The sequence below is a fragment of the Oryctolagus cuniculus genome, chromosome 3 (assembly GCF_051225735.1).
Source record: "Oryctolagus cuniculus isolate XC-2025 breed Fujian yellow rabbit chromosome 3, ASM5122573v1, whole genome shotgun sequence".
In the NCBI taxonomy this organism is placed as follows: domain Eukaryota; kingdom Metazoa; phylum Chordata; class Mammalia; order Lagomorpha; family Leporidae; genus Oryctolagus; species Oryctolagus cuniculus.
Genome location: NC_142869.1, coordinates 79,139,626 through 79,153,676, shown reverse-complemented (window position 1 = coordinate 79,153,676; position 14,051 = coordinate 79,139,626). Strand labels below are relative to the sequence as shown.

General features: G+C 38.0%; 1 protein-coding gene across 3 annotated transcripts in view; it reads right to left on the bottom strand.

The window, feature by feature from the left end:
- The window catches only part of KCNH7 (potassium voltage-gated channel subfamily H member 7), a 512,838-nt gene that overhangs the window by 86,221 nt on the left and 412,566 nt on the right, over positions 1-14,051 (bottom strand). For all 3 annotated transcript variants that reach the window (XM_051848592.3, XM_051848593.3, XM_002712225.6), the window contains one exon: positions 2,246-2,671. In XM_051848592.3, coding sequence (XP_051704552.2) covers positions 2,246-2,671 — 426 coding nt within the window. The remainder of the gene's footprint in view (positions 1-2,245; positions 2,672-14,051) is intronic.

Below are 14,051 nucleotides of genomic sequence, written 5' to 3'. Positions count from 1 at the left end.
GAATTGCTCCCCCACAGAACACCTTTTTCACCCCATGTTTCTACCATCTGGATAAATGCATTATCATTTATTGAAGTTACATAGGGACTCCCTTTTTCTTTCAAGACTGTTTTTCCCCTCAATAAGAATAAATAAGCAAAAAAAGTCTTTGAATCATCCTTAAACTTGCTTTTTCTCCAACACTTACATATAGTATTTGATCCATCAGTGAGTCCTGTCATGATAGATCCTCCAAAAGCTAGCCCACATTTCTCTGCTTTCTCTTCATCTCTATGGCCACCACATAATCCAGGCTATTTTGGCCTTCCCACATTACAGCCTGGGCTTAAACCTAGTTCCCTTGTTCTTACTCTGATTATCCAGTCTACAGACAACATCCTATTCCATTTTTCCAAATGTCAATCAGATAAAGTCCTTCCAATTTCAGAGTTTCCAATTGTAGCCACACATACATGACTTGTTTGATCACCATTGTTTAAATGTCATAAATTCAGCAGCTTTCCCTAATAATCTTATTTGCCTATTGACTTGTTTATTCCTTCTTTTATTTTCCTAAGCTGAAATTTAACTTACTATTAGTGTAGAAATTTTAACTTTTGAGAGTGAGGATTAATTTGACTGTTTTATTGATAAGAGCTTATTTGGTATGTGCACCATCTTTTATAGAAACTAAAAGATAAAAGTTGATAATGAAATATTTCACTTTGTTATCTTTTAGATAAAATACAAAATTATGGCATCTATGAAAAGTTCAAATAGTTTAATAGCACTGATTTTCTTTTTGAATATTTTGCTATGAGTTTCAGATGGAAGTTTAAAGAAACACACAAATTGAGAGGGGATAGTAATACTATTGTCTTCCTCTTGTACATGAGTAAAATCAGGATTGGGGCTTTGTCTAAGGTTTGAAGAATCCAGGAAGAGAATTTTCTATTTGTTCCTTTCCCCTGCTTTTAACTAACGGCCAGTCTGTAGGAGGAAGTTTACTTTTAGTCCTATTGATTCTTGTTGGCAGAGGAGGGCTCTTGTATCTTTTTTTTTTTTTTTAATTTTTTGCCAGGCAGAGTTAGACAGTGAGAGAGAGAGAGAGAAAGGTCTTCATTCCGTTGGTTCACTCCCCTAATGGTCACTAGGGCCAGCGCTGCGCCCATACGAAGCCAGGAGCTGGGTACTTCCTGCCGGTCTCCCATGCGGGTGCAGAGACCCAAGCACTTGAGCCATCCTCCTCTGCCCTCCCGGGCCACAGCAGAGAGCTGGACTGGAAGAGGAGCAACCGGGACTAGTACCTGGCGCCCCAGCTGGGATTAGAACGTGGGGTGCTGGCGCCACAGGTGGAGGATTAACCAAGTGAGTCACGGCGCTGGCCAGGGCTCTTGTAACTTAAAAGTTTCATTGGCTGTATAGAAACTATATGAAGATGGTACGGTTAGATTTGTCTCAGAAAAAAAATCCTGAAGTATTGTTAGGCAGAGAAGGACACTGAAATTAAAGAAAAATCAAAACATTGAAGTTGCTTTTTCCAATCTTCTATACTTAATTCACATCTTCTGTAAACCTTTCCAGTATATAATTTAGGAAGATTATATACCACAAAATTAATGGCATATAAATGGTGGGGGAGTTTAGGAAAACTAACTTCTTTTGAGATCAAAGAGCGTTTTGAGTATGTTAGGGACTGTAATATCCAGAAAATGCACTATAATATACTTCTCACATTTCCTTGAAGTCTCCAAATTTATAAGGTGTTGGGAACATACAGAAACATTTTCCCACTGGATATTATTCAGGAGCAAGAGATTTTGGACAACATATTTCAGAAAGTGCCCTCTTCTACATAATCTGAATTTAAAAAAAAAAGCCACCAAGTTCCTGTTTTCCCAAACTACAATAATGAGTTCAAAAAGAAATAGACATGTTTAATGCTTGACAATTTTACATCCAAACATTCATATTTAGAGATTTTCATCCTAGAAATTTGCTGTGTGCTATGTACCACTTATTTCAAAATTTAGTTTGTTGATTAAAGGATGGAGAGTCTTTTCTATCTTATAGCAAAAATAGAAAGAATTTAAATTATTTCCAATGGCAAAATGACTTCATTTCAATTTATAGCATTTCCAAGTGAAAATGAATTTCATCTATAAGATGTAGGAAGTTTGCAAAACAATCTTTTTTTTGCAGTTAAAGTGGATTCACTTTTATAATTGCAATCTTTGAGAAAATAAGATTCTTAAGCAGCTCTTACCTCATCAGAACCTGATCCAAAAATCAGCAAGTCAAAAGGAATTGCTGCAACCATGTCAATCAGGAACCAGCCTTTGAAGTAGTGTATTGCTATTTTGGCGGGATCACTTACCACTTCTTCATTCTGATTTACATATGTTGTTCTGAAGTTTATTAGAATATCTATGATAAACATGATATCTACAATCAAGTCTACCACATTCAAAGGGCTACAAGAATAGCCACATTCTCGTCTTTTCTGCTCTTCTCTGTCATTGAGGAGAAATGCTGCAGAATAGGGAGTGAATATAGCCGTGTAAATGACCAACAGCAGAATAAGCCAATCCCAGACTGCCTTGAAGGGGCTGTAGTGCAATATTGTAAACTTGTTGATGCGTGGTGTTTGCAGTTTATATTCTGGCAGGACATCTGCTCCCAATGAGAGAACCTGAACATAGAAAAGAAAATCACACACATTATAAAAATATCACAATTTAATCTGACAAAGCTACCTGAATATTAAGGTAATTATATAGTAAAATCTGTTAGGAAAGATTCACATACTTTTAAAGCATAAAAGAAAAACATACATTTAAATGAACCCAAATAAACTCCTGTTAAGCCACATATTTGTCCCAAGAAAACCTCATTGGTTTTTCTGAATAAATATGATTTTTACTAAAAAATAATGAACATTTACATGAAATAGAACTGTTTAGTCTTTCCAACAGAGCATAGTACTTCTCAGAAATAAAAATACATGGCTGGTTTTAGACAATCATAAATTCACTTTTCATATATGAGAACCTCGGTTTTCAAATTTAGAAAATGATGACTATAATGAATAGAAGCAGTCTATTTGAATCCATGACCATATTTAATTCACATATATTTAATTGATAATTAAACTTTGATAAATTAAACTCAACTCATTCAAATATTTAATTAAGCAGAATTTTCCCATCTGCGATCTGGTTTCAACATCAGGGGGAAGAAGACAAATGAGATTAATAGAAACACACGAAAGTCTTTTTCTTAAAGAGTTGAAAGAATATAATTTGGCACAAACATACTTTAATAAAACTCTTCCATCACACCTAGAGCGCAATAAAAAGAAAATACTGCAAGATGCTCAGAATATGGATCTGGAAATATTGCAGGATTTTTAGTCACCAAGGTTGTTCTTAAATTCTAAAATTTATTCTGCCTAATAAAACATTGGGTAAACTAAAATCATTCATTTTTTAGAGTCTTAATTTATTTGACAAAATGAGAGCTAAACTTGAGTCATGTCCCTAAAATCATGAAAAGTCCTTGTGATTTTAACGCAAGTTCTAAAAACACAGATAAATGCAAAAGGTTATCCAGCTCCCCAGTAAATGGAGTTAGCCTTAATACATGGGATACAGAGAGCCAGATTTTTTTTAAAGGTTTATTTTATAATTATTTGAAAGGCAGAGTTACAGGGAAAGAGAGAGAGAGAGACACAGAGAGAGAGAGAATCTTCCATTCACTAGTTCACTCCCTAAATGACTACAATAGCCTGGGCTGGGCCTGGCTGAACATAGAAATGAGAAACTCCAACCAGGTCCCCCACGTGGATGCAGGGGTCTCAGGACTTGGGCTATCTTCTGCTGCTTTCCCAGGAACATTAACAAGGAGCTGTATTAGAAGTGGAGCAGCCACGATTTGAACCCATGCTCATAGATGCCAAAGTTGCAGGAGCGGTTTAACCTGCTGCACCACAATGCCGCCCAACAGCCACTTTTAGAAGAATATATGGGTTATAGTCTTACACCGTGAATATCCTATGCATATACAATGTTTCCATTTCAAAGTTAATTTCACAAAGTGCATTTTCTTAGAGTATTCTAAAGATAGCTAATACCTGCCATCTCGGCAGTGTGGATCTCAGATAATCCCATTGGCTAGTCAGAGAGTATTGTTTCTGCATTTTATGTAATGTCATCCATGTTGATTATAATTTGGTTACAATAGTAAATTATTTCAGGGAAATTTCTTTTTTTTTTTTAAGCTCCCTTCCTATTCACCATCTTGGATCTCCCTCTTCAGTACTTATTATAAATTGTACATTTCATCTGGTACCCTAAATAATTGGGACTGTAAGTGTTTTGGGTTTTAGATTTTTTTTTCGGGTTTATTTTTTTTTAACTTTCATTTAATGAATATAAATTTCCAAAGTACAGCTTATGGGTTACAATGGCTTCCCCCACCCCCATAACTTCCCTCCCACCCGCAACCCTCCCCTTTCCCGCTCCCTCTCCCCTTCCATTCATATCAAGATTCATTTTCAATTCTCTTTATGTACAGAAGATCAGTTTAGCATATATTAAGTAAAGATTTCAAGTTTGCACCCACATAGAAACACAAAGTAAAAAATACCGTTTGAGTACTAGTTATAGCATTAAATCACAATGTACAGCACATTAAGGACAGAGCTCCTACATGAGGAGTAAGTGCACAGTGACTCCTGTTGTTGACTTAACAAATTGACACTCTTGTTTATGGCATCAGTAATCACCCTAGGCTCTTGTCATGAGTTGCTAAGGCTATGGAAGCCTTTTGAGTTCACCGACTCTGATCATATTTAGACAAGGTCATAGTCAAAGTGGAAGTTCTCTCCTCGCTTCAGAGAAAGGTACCTCCTTCTTTGATGACCTGTTCCTTCCACTGGGATCTCACTCATGGAGATCTTTCATTTAGGTCATTTTTCTTTCTTTTTTTTTTTGCCAGAGTGTCTTGTCTTTCCATGCCTGAAATACTCTCATGGGCTTTTCAGCCAGATCCACATGCCTTAAGGGCTGATTCTGAGGCCAGAGTGCTGTTTAGGGCATCTGCCATTCTATGGTTCTGCTGTGTATCTCGCTTCCCATGTTGGATCGTTCTCTCCCTTTTTTATTCTATCTGTTAGTATTTGCAGACACTAGTCTTGTTTATGTGATCCCTTTGGCTCTTAGTCCTATCATTCTGATCAATTGTGAACAGAAATTGATCACTGGGACTAGTGAGATGGCATTGGTACATGCCACCTTGATCGGATTGAATTGGAATCCCCTGGTATGTTTCTAACTTTACCGTTTGGGGTAAGTCAGCTTGAGCATGTCCCAAATTGCACATCTCTTCCCTCTCTTATTCCCACTCTTATATTTAACAGGGATCACTTTTCAGTTAAGTTTCAACACTTAAGAATTACTGTGTATAGATTACAGTATTCAACCAAAAGTATTAAATAGAGCAAACAAAAAAAAATACTAAGAGGGATAACATATTAAGTTTTTCATCAACAGTCAGGGCAAGGGCTGATCAGGCAAATTTCAATTTTAAATCTTGTTTTTATTTTCAAACATCATTTTCCCACCCTGTACAATGAAATATCACTTTCATCTTAGGGAATATTCCCAAGCAAGAAACAAAATAACTTTTAAATATAACAGAGGAATTTAGCTACAATAGTCAAGAATTCAGATAACAACTAAATTGATTTACGCAAACATAATACAGGGGCAGGTATTGTGGCCAAGCACGTTAAGTCCCTACCTGTAATGCTGGCGTCCTGTATCAGAGCACGGGTTTGAGTCCCAGCTGCTCTGCTTTCTATCCAGCTTCCTGCTAAGGTACCTGGGAAAACAGTAGAAGATGCCCACTTGGACCTCTGCCACCCAGGTCGGAGACATGGATGGAGTTTCTGGCTATTGGCTTGAGCCTGGCCAGCCCTAGCTGTTACTGCCATTTGGGGAGTGAACCAGCAGATGAGAAGTCTCTCTCTCTCTCTCTCTCTCTCTCTCTGTCTTTAATACCTTGCCTTTCAAATAAATAACAAATATTTTTAAAATATTTTAAAAAATAAAGAATCGGACTTGAGCATTAGTCAATCCAGAGTAAATTTAAATGAACAAGCTTATGGAGGAGACTGGGATTTATTTTAAGTTGTCATGAGAAATGTCAAGAGCTGATCACTAACAAAAGAGAAATCTGGAAAATAAAGTAATTTTATTATTTTTGAAATATTTAAAATCCTCAGAAACAAAGACATACATATGCTTCTAATTATAAGACTTCTAAAATCAAAATAGGAATAATTTTAGATTTTTTTCATGGGACAAGTAAAGAGTAATAGAACCTCAAATACATTATGTTTCATATATACTTCCAGAGTGAATTTTGGTCTGGAACAAATCTATTATTTTTCAAAGTGTCATTATACAATATTCCTTTCTCAAAAAACCAGGGACTACTCAGTATGTAGAAAGTAAAATCTGAATCCTTATTTTGGCTTACCAAGTCATCTATAATACAGACCTATTCTCTCTCCAGTTTCCTTTCTCATTAGATTCCTCTGTGCACACAAGGTATTCTATCAAAACAGGACTAAAGTTTTGAGCTGTTGATAGCTCCCAAATCCACATATTTCTCTTGTAATAAAGGGCATGTAGTGATCAAAAAGATTAAATAAGTCATTTTAAAGACAGGCATTTTTGGGGCCGGCCCCATGGCTCACTTGGTTAATCCTCCACCTGCAGCACCGGCATCCCATATGGGTGCCGGGTTTTAGTCCCAGTTGCTCCTCTTCTAGTCCAGCTCTCTGCCGTGGCCTGAGAGGACAGTGGAGGATGGCCCAACTTCTTGGGCCCCTGCACCCACATGGGAGACCAGGAAGAAGCACCTGGCTCTTGGCTTCGGATTAGTACAGCGCTGGCTGTAGCGGCCATTTGGGGAGTGAACAAATGGAAGGAAGACCTTTCTCTCTGTCTCCCTCTCACTGTCTATAACTCTACCAGTGAAATAATAATAATTAAAAAAAACAGGCATTTTTATTTGAGCTTGTTCATTGCATTAGTGATAAGCTTCTGATACCAATTTCCCATAAAAAGGCAATTAAAATACCTGTGTTATCACAAGTATGAATAGAATACATGCAGCACCTTGGAACTTCAGAGAAGTAAACATATGGGCTGAAACTCTCTCCATCCCATATAAATAAACACTGATTTAACACTTAGAGGACCAATGTGCTATGAGATGGAGCCTGAAAAATGGGGAAGACACCATCCATGACATCATGGAGTTTATCATCTGTTTGGAAACAGATATGCAGTAAAATGGGAGCCCTGCGGAGAGCCACTTCACTTAGTGCCAGGGGTTGGTGGTGGTAGTGATGAGGGATGGGGATGGTCTCCATAGAGAGTTTCAGGAAAAGATGGTAGCTGAATTGAGACTCTGAGCATGCTTAGAAGAGAACACAGTTGGAGAACAAGGAAGTTGGGCAAGAAAGGACATCATAGGTAGAGTGGACAGAAGAACAAGAATAAAGAAGTACAGTACACTACATTATGTGTTAAGGGAGTGTAAGCAGCCTTATATTTTGCTGAAGAACAAAATGTAAGAGAAGCAGTGATGAAGGCAGCAATGGAGAGGGCCAAGTCCAGGCTGCTGGAAGTCCAATGTGACATGCTAGCAACCTCAGGTTTTGAACTTTATTTCAAGGTTTCTCACACTTGAATAAGAAGATAACTTCATTGAAGAACCCCAATTCTGATTTATTTTATTCTTATTTATAAAGTTAGATAAATACATTCAGAATTAAAACTAAGTTAAAATGTCTTAGGTCTATATATCTCCATATGACTATTCTGGGTTAAATCGAGTACCCTCAAAAGATATGCTGAGTTCCCACTATCCATGGATGTGCCTTTATTTGGAAACAGGTTCTTTGAGATTTGAGATCATGGTGATTAAGGGTGAATTCTACCTGGTAACTGTTTCCTTAGAAGTAGAAATTGGCATACCTAGCTACAAAGGCACACAGAGTCCAATGTGACAATGGAGGCATGTACAGCCACAAGCCAGGGAATGTGGAGGTTTGCCTGTAGCCACCAGAAACTTGAAGAAGGGCATGGGACAGATTTTCCATCAAAGCTTCCAGAAAAATCCAACTTTGCCAACACCATGATTTCAGGCTTATGAGTCCAGAAGTCATGGCACCATGAGGTTTCATTCTTAATATAACTGAAGTTGAGCGAGAACTTCATTCTCTTAAGCCACCCAGTTTGTAGTACATTTTATGGCAGACTTAGGAAGCAAAAGCATATCAAACAATAAAAATAAACAAATTACAAAAGATTTAAAAAACCAGAAGGTCTAAACTATTGCCATTAATTCAGTATTTAACATTTCTATAGGTAAAAAATTATTGAATTTTGGCTTTCTATGATTTAATATGTAAAATATTTTTCTTTGTTCTACTCTCAATGCCTATCACAAAAGTATGTTAGATGTATGTTGTCAAATTAGTAATGCCCCATTCAATGATTTCATTGCTATTTAGGAAATCAAATATTGCTTCTACTAGATTTTGAAAGCTAATTTAAATGTCATTACTTAAACATTCCATAAAAGTTTTATCTTTTTGGTTGAAGTTAAGTGTAACTGCAAAGAATTATTGATTCTACATTAAGTGATTTGCTAACCTAATTGTCTGGGGAACTGGGTTAAGAAGGGTAGGTTATTGATATATATACTTAACTGATTCAGAACCTTAACAATTTAGTATGTACATTAGAGTTTCTTTTGACTATGCATTTGTCATTGTGGGTATGGTATCACATGTTACACTACAGGTTCTTTGACTTCTGAATAATTATACATGTATTGTATGATCATTCAAATGTCTCATGACTTTACTTGTTAGATAATTGAAACACTTTTATATATACAACAGGCTTTAGCATTATGATATATTATTTTAAATCTAATTAAAGTCATGGGCACTGAAGTCAAGTAAATGGCAGTGATTCAGAGTATTGTTTTCAGTTTTCTCTTAGACACAGACATATTATGATTTTACCAACAGATGTCATGATCCTTTGGAAATATTTATTTCCAGGGTATCAGTTTGAGAATTGCTAAATGCTACTAGGCAGAGAACTCAAGGTTCTAGGTTTAGTTTTAGTTAGATATACCTGTCAGTAGAATGGTAGAGAAATCAAAGATGATCAGTACCAGAGGCTTGGATACCAATTAGGACTTTGTAAGCCGGGAGAGAGACAACTAAATCCTTCCCTGGGGATCAGGTGGCAGAAATGAAGAGGGGATACATTTGTGAAATAAATACAAATCACTGGTAGAGAAATATTTGATTCCTTTACTCCACTAATAGCAAACCTTATTAGAGCCAACCATGGTGATATAGTATCTGAAGCCTCAACCAAGTCTGGAGTGAGGGAAAAAAAACTGGGCTTCATATTTAAAGAACTGATTTTTAATTTCATATATAATTTTTCTAATACATCTTTAATCTATCTGAATGTCATCTTATTTCATCTGTTTAATGAAAATAGTAATATTTTCCCAAATTGCCCATCTATACAGAACTACTGCTTCACATTGGGCTCTTTATATAAAATTAACTGACGAAATGGGAAATGTTTACACACATATATAATATTTTCGTTGCTGTTTAAAGTTCTAGGGTTACTTTATATTCTGATTCAAATAAATCAGCTATAGCCAAGATACTTATAAAGCAATTGGAGAAAACTAAAGATTGACTGGACATAAATGAGATGAAATTGTTTCAGTTATCTGTTCCTTGTAATAAACAAAGCCAGAACTTAGGAACTCAAAAGAATAGTCATCTTGTAATGCGTGATTCCTTGGATCAGGAATTTAGACAGGGCTAGGGTAGGCGGTTCTTTTGTTCCATGAGAAGTTAACTGGGATCACTCAGTGATATTATCTTGGTCGTTGAGCTTGTGTGAAGTACCCAGGAGGGATTTATTGTGTCTAAAACTCAGATGGGAAAAATCCAAAGCCTGGGCTCACCTGGGAGTTTTGAATGCTAGGTGTTTCTCATTAAATAGATAAATAGAGATATAGGTTCAATCTCCCCTGTAGTCTCTTCAGCACGGAAATATGATGCATCATGCAGAAGCTCAGTACTCTCAAGAGAAGTAGAAACTTCCAGCCTTATTGAAGTTTAGACTGTAAATTACTGTAATACCATTTCTGCCATACTCTCTAGGCTAAAGCAGAAATAGGAGATGGGTGTTGAAGTGTAAGCAGTTGAGCAGACCCTGGGATGTAGTCTTATCACTTCTGATCCAGCTCCCTTCTAATGTGCATCCTGAGAGGTAGCAAGTAGTAGCTCAAGTAGCTGAGTTTCTGCCATCCGTGTGGGAGACCCAGATGGAGTTCTATGCTCCTGGCTTCAGCCCAGCCCAGTCCTGGTGGTTACAGGCATTTAGCAAGTGAATCAGCAGAGAGAATATCTCCCACCCCTCTCTTTCTACTTTTCAAATAATTAAGCAAACTAAAACAAGCACAAATAGGCCATCTCAGGTTCAAGAAAATAGAGGAACCACCTCAACCTTCTGACACATGAATTGGCACGTGAAGAAGGGAAGAAATAAGTTACATTAATTTTAGAGGTGAAATATCACAGTAATTATTAAAAATTACTGTTTTTAAGTGTGATAATGTCATTATGGTTATAAATTTTTAAGTACTTCATACCTTTTAATAGTGCAGAGCAAAATATTTATGGATGAAATGTAAGATTTGTAGTTTTTCAATGGAGTCCAGGATGTATGTAGAGAGATCTCATTATTAGGAACACTATTACCTCTGTGTTGATATATTATTCAAACAGCATGATAGGTAAATACCATTCTATTTTTATAAAATTTAAACATTTTTCATGGTTAGCATTATGGCAAAGCAGGTAAAGCCATTGCTTGCATTATGGATATCTGCTGATTTCTATCCTGGATGTTCCACTTCCCTTCTAGTTCCCTGATAATGGCCTGGAAAGGCAGCAGAAGAGTTTGTGCCCCTGTTGTTTATGTGGGAGACCTGGAAGAAGCTCTTGGCTCCTGGCTTTAGCCTGGCCAAGCCCTGGCGATTGTAGCCATCTAGGGAGTGAGCTAGTGGATGGAAGATCTCTCTCTCTCTCTCTGTCTCTCTCTCTCTGATTGTCTCTCCCTCTCTCTGTAACTCTGACTATCAAATAAATAAACAAATGTTAATTTTTTTCACAATAAACACTTGAAAAAGATTTCTAGAATCTCAGAAATGTCTAAGTTATTTGAAGATGGGCTTTATTGATGGAAAAGGAAAAACTAGATCTACAAACAGAACTGAGTTGATTCTGTCTTAGGAAAGTGTAGATTCTTTGTAATTTGCTCTCTGCATGTTTAACTCATGTTATGCAGCTCTCCATTCATCCACACAGACTGTGCACAATCACAAGTTTATGCAGCCTTAAACTCTTTGTTATTAAGTTTCTATCAGGCCGGCGCCGCGGCTCACTAGGCTAATCCTCCGCCTAGCGGTGCCGGCACACCGGGTTCTAGTCCCGGTTGGGGCGTCGGATTCTGTCCCGGTTGCCCCTCTTCCAGGCCAGCTCTCTGCTGTGGCCAGGGAGTGCAGTGGAGGATGGCCCAGGTGCTTGGGCCCTGCACCCCATGGGAGACCAGGAAAAGCACCTGGCTCCTGGCTCCTGCCATCGGATCAGCGCGGTGCACTGGCCGCAGCGCGCTGGCCACGGCAGCCATTGGAGGGTGAACCAACAGCAAAGGAAGACCTTTCTCTCTGTCTCTCTCTCTCACTGTCCACTCTGCCTGTCAAAAATAAAAATAAAATAAAAAAAATTAAGTTTCTATCAAAATTGTTCCTGAAGCAAATCATGTTATAAGAAAGTAGTGGGGGTGGGAGTGGGGAAAGCAAGATAGGGGATGAGTAAGACATTCTCATGATTGTCTGTCCACGGAGACACCAATCTGAACTGCTATGGATACATCAAGGACCTTATCAAAAGCTAAGAATACCAGGTGAGAGATCACAATGCCCAGTTTTAGTATTACAATAAAAAGATACATTGAATAGGAGGGTATTGTGGCACCAGGGTTTAGGCTGCCACTTGGGACAAATACATCCCATGTTGGAGTGCCTCTTTTGTGTCCCAGGTACCCCAAGCTTCCAATCCAGTTTCCTGTTGATACACTGGAGAGACAACTGATAAAAGTCAAAGTACTTGGGTTTTTGCTACCCAGATGTGTGATACAGATGGTGTTCTGGGCTCCTGGCTTTGGCCTAGCCCAGCCCTGGCTATTGAAGGCATTTGGGGAGTGACTCAGTGGAAGGAAGATCTCTCTTTATCTCCCAAATAAATAAAAGTAAATAAACTTTTTAAAAAGACACGTTGAATAAGGTATGAAGAAAGGATTGCCTATATCATATCTCATTTTCAAACACTGCAGCATGGAAAGAGACATTTTATCTCCTACTTAGAGGAAATAGAGAGAAAATGAATACAGAGCTTAGACTTGAAACAAAGTACCAGAGCTACCACATAAATACCCAGTGCAGGACAGGACCTCACAGCATCTGCCTCTAGAACAGTATCTGCAGACTGAGTCCTTGGATCCTGTTTAACCAGGTGTTTAAGGAACTGCTTCTCCCACTCTTCCCCAAACCTGAGGAAGACAGGAGCAGGACTCCAGCTGCTGTGCGAAAGACAAGAAAGTAAGAACAGAACATTACCTGTGCTAGGCCTGCCATGGTGAGACCCAGAAAAGGGTCTATCCCCAGGTCAATGCTTTCCTTGGAACCTCCAGACCTGCCCTGCCATCAGACAGATATATAATTGCATTTTGGCCTATATCATCATCAGACATATGTAGACCTACTACATACTCATGAGACATTAGAGGCCACTGCAGTTGCAAGACGTTTATGTAATTCAGCTTAATGTTGCTGTGGGCAGCAAAGTATTCCTCCTCCCTCATGCTCAAGAAAACCGCAAAGAGCAAAACTCCAGATGCTGGAGAGTCAACATAGTGCTTTCTTGTAATTTAGCTCCAGGCCCATAAAATGTAATCTCAGGCAGAAATTAACAATGTCAGTCCTGAGGTCATGGCTCGCGGGTAGAATTAGTGTACCTGTCCTAGTGGCAAGCGGAGACAAATGGATCCAGTTGATCAGACTTATATCCTATCCAGCACCAACTATGATCAGACACAGTGGCTTAAAGCCATGAGTGCATCTCAACAACAAGCAGCCAATAACAATAGAGACCTTGATCCTTTCCCTAGGCTGTGTCAATCTTTATGGGTTGTAGTCTTTGATTGTTACCTAGTATTGTGGCATTGGTGGTCATGGGACTAACGATTTAGTTCTTTCCTCAGCTCCAGACAGCATAACACAGTGGGATTTTCTGCTTAAAGAGAATAAAGTGGGATGGGTGACAAGTCATTCTGCAAGAATATGGGACTGGACAAACCACAGTGAGGCTCAGAACCAGGGAAAATCTTGTGGTACCTGATTATAAGCCCATGACTCTACATGAAATTCTAGGCCTACCATGACCTAAAGTAGAGACTTGAAGGGACAGATTTAGACATTTCCCTAGTTTATTCCAAACAACACAACAACTGTGGATTTGGGATAAATCTAGGTTTGGGTGCAACTCAGAGCACAAAGAGTAGACTGCCTAGAATTTCTGGAAGAAGAGACACAAAGCCAGATTATAAAGAGTGGAAAATGTTTAATCCTTTCATTAGCAAATGAAGTCATATGCCAACAAGCATCCAGCTAACACACAAAACTGTCCAATCATATAGGAATTGATGTCTGCAAATTCCAGGATGCAAAATTCAAAATAGTTGTTTAAAAAAAAATTCAGCAAGTTTCAAGAAAACACAGAGAAATGAATCATTACTGTAACACATAAATGAATGCAATGAAAAAAATCAAACAAATCCTTGAACTGAAAAGTATACTGAGTGAAATCAAAAACATGAAAAAAATGT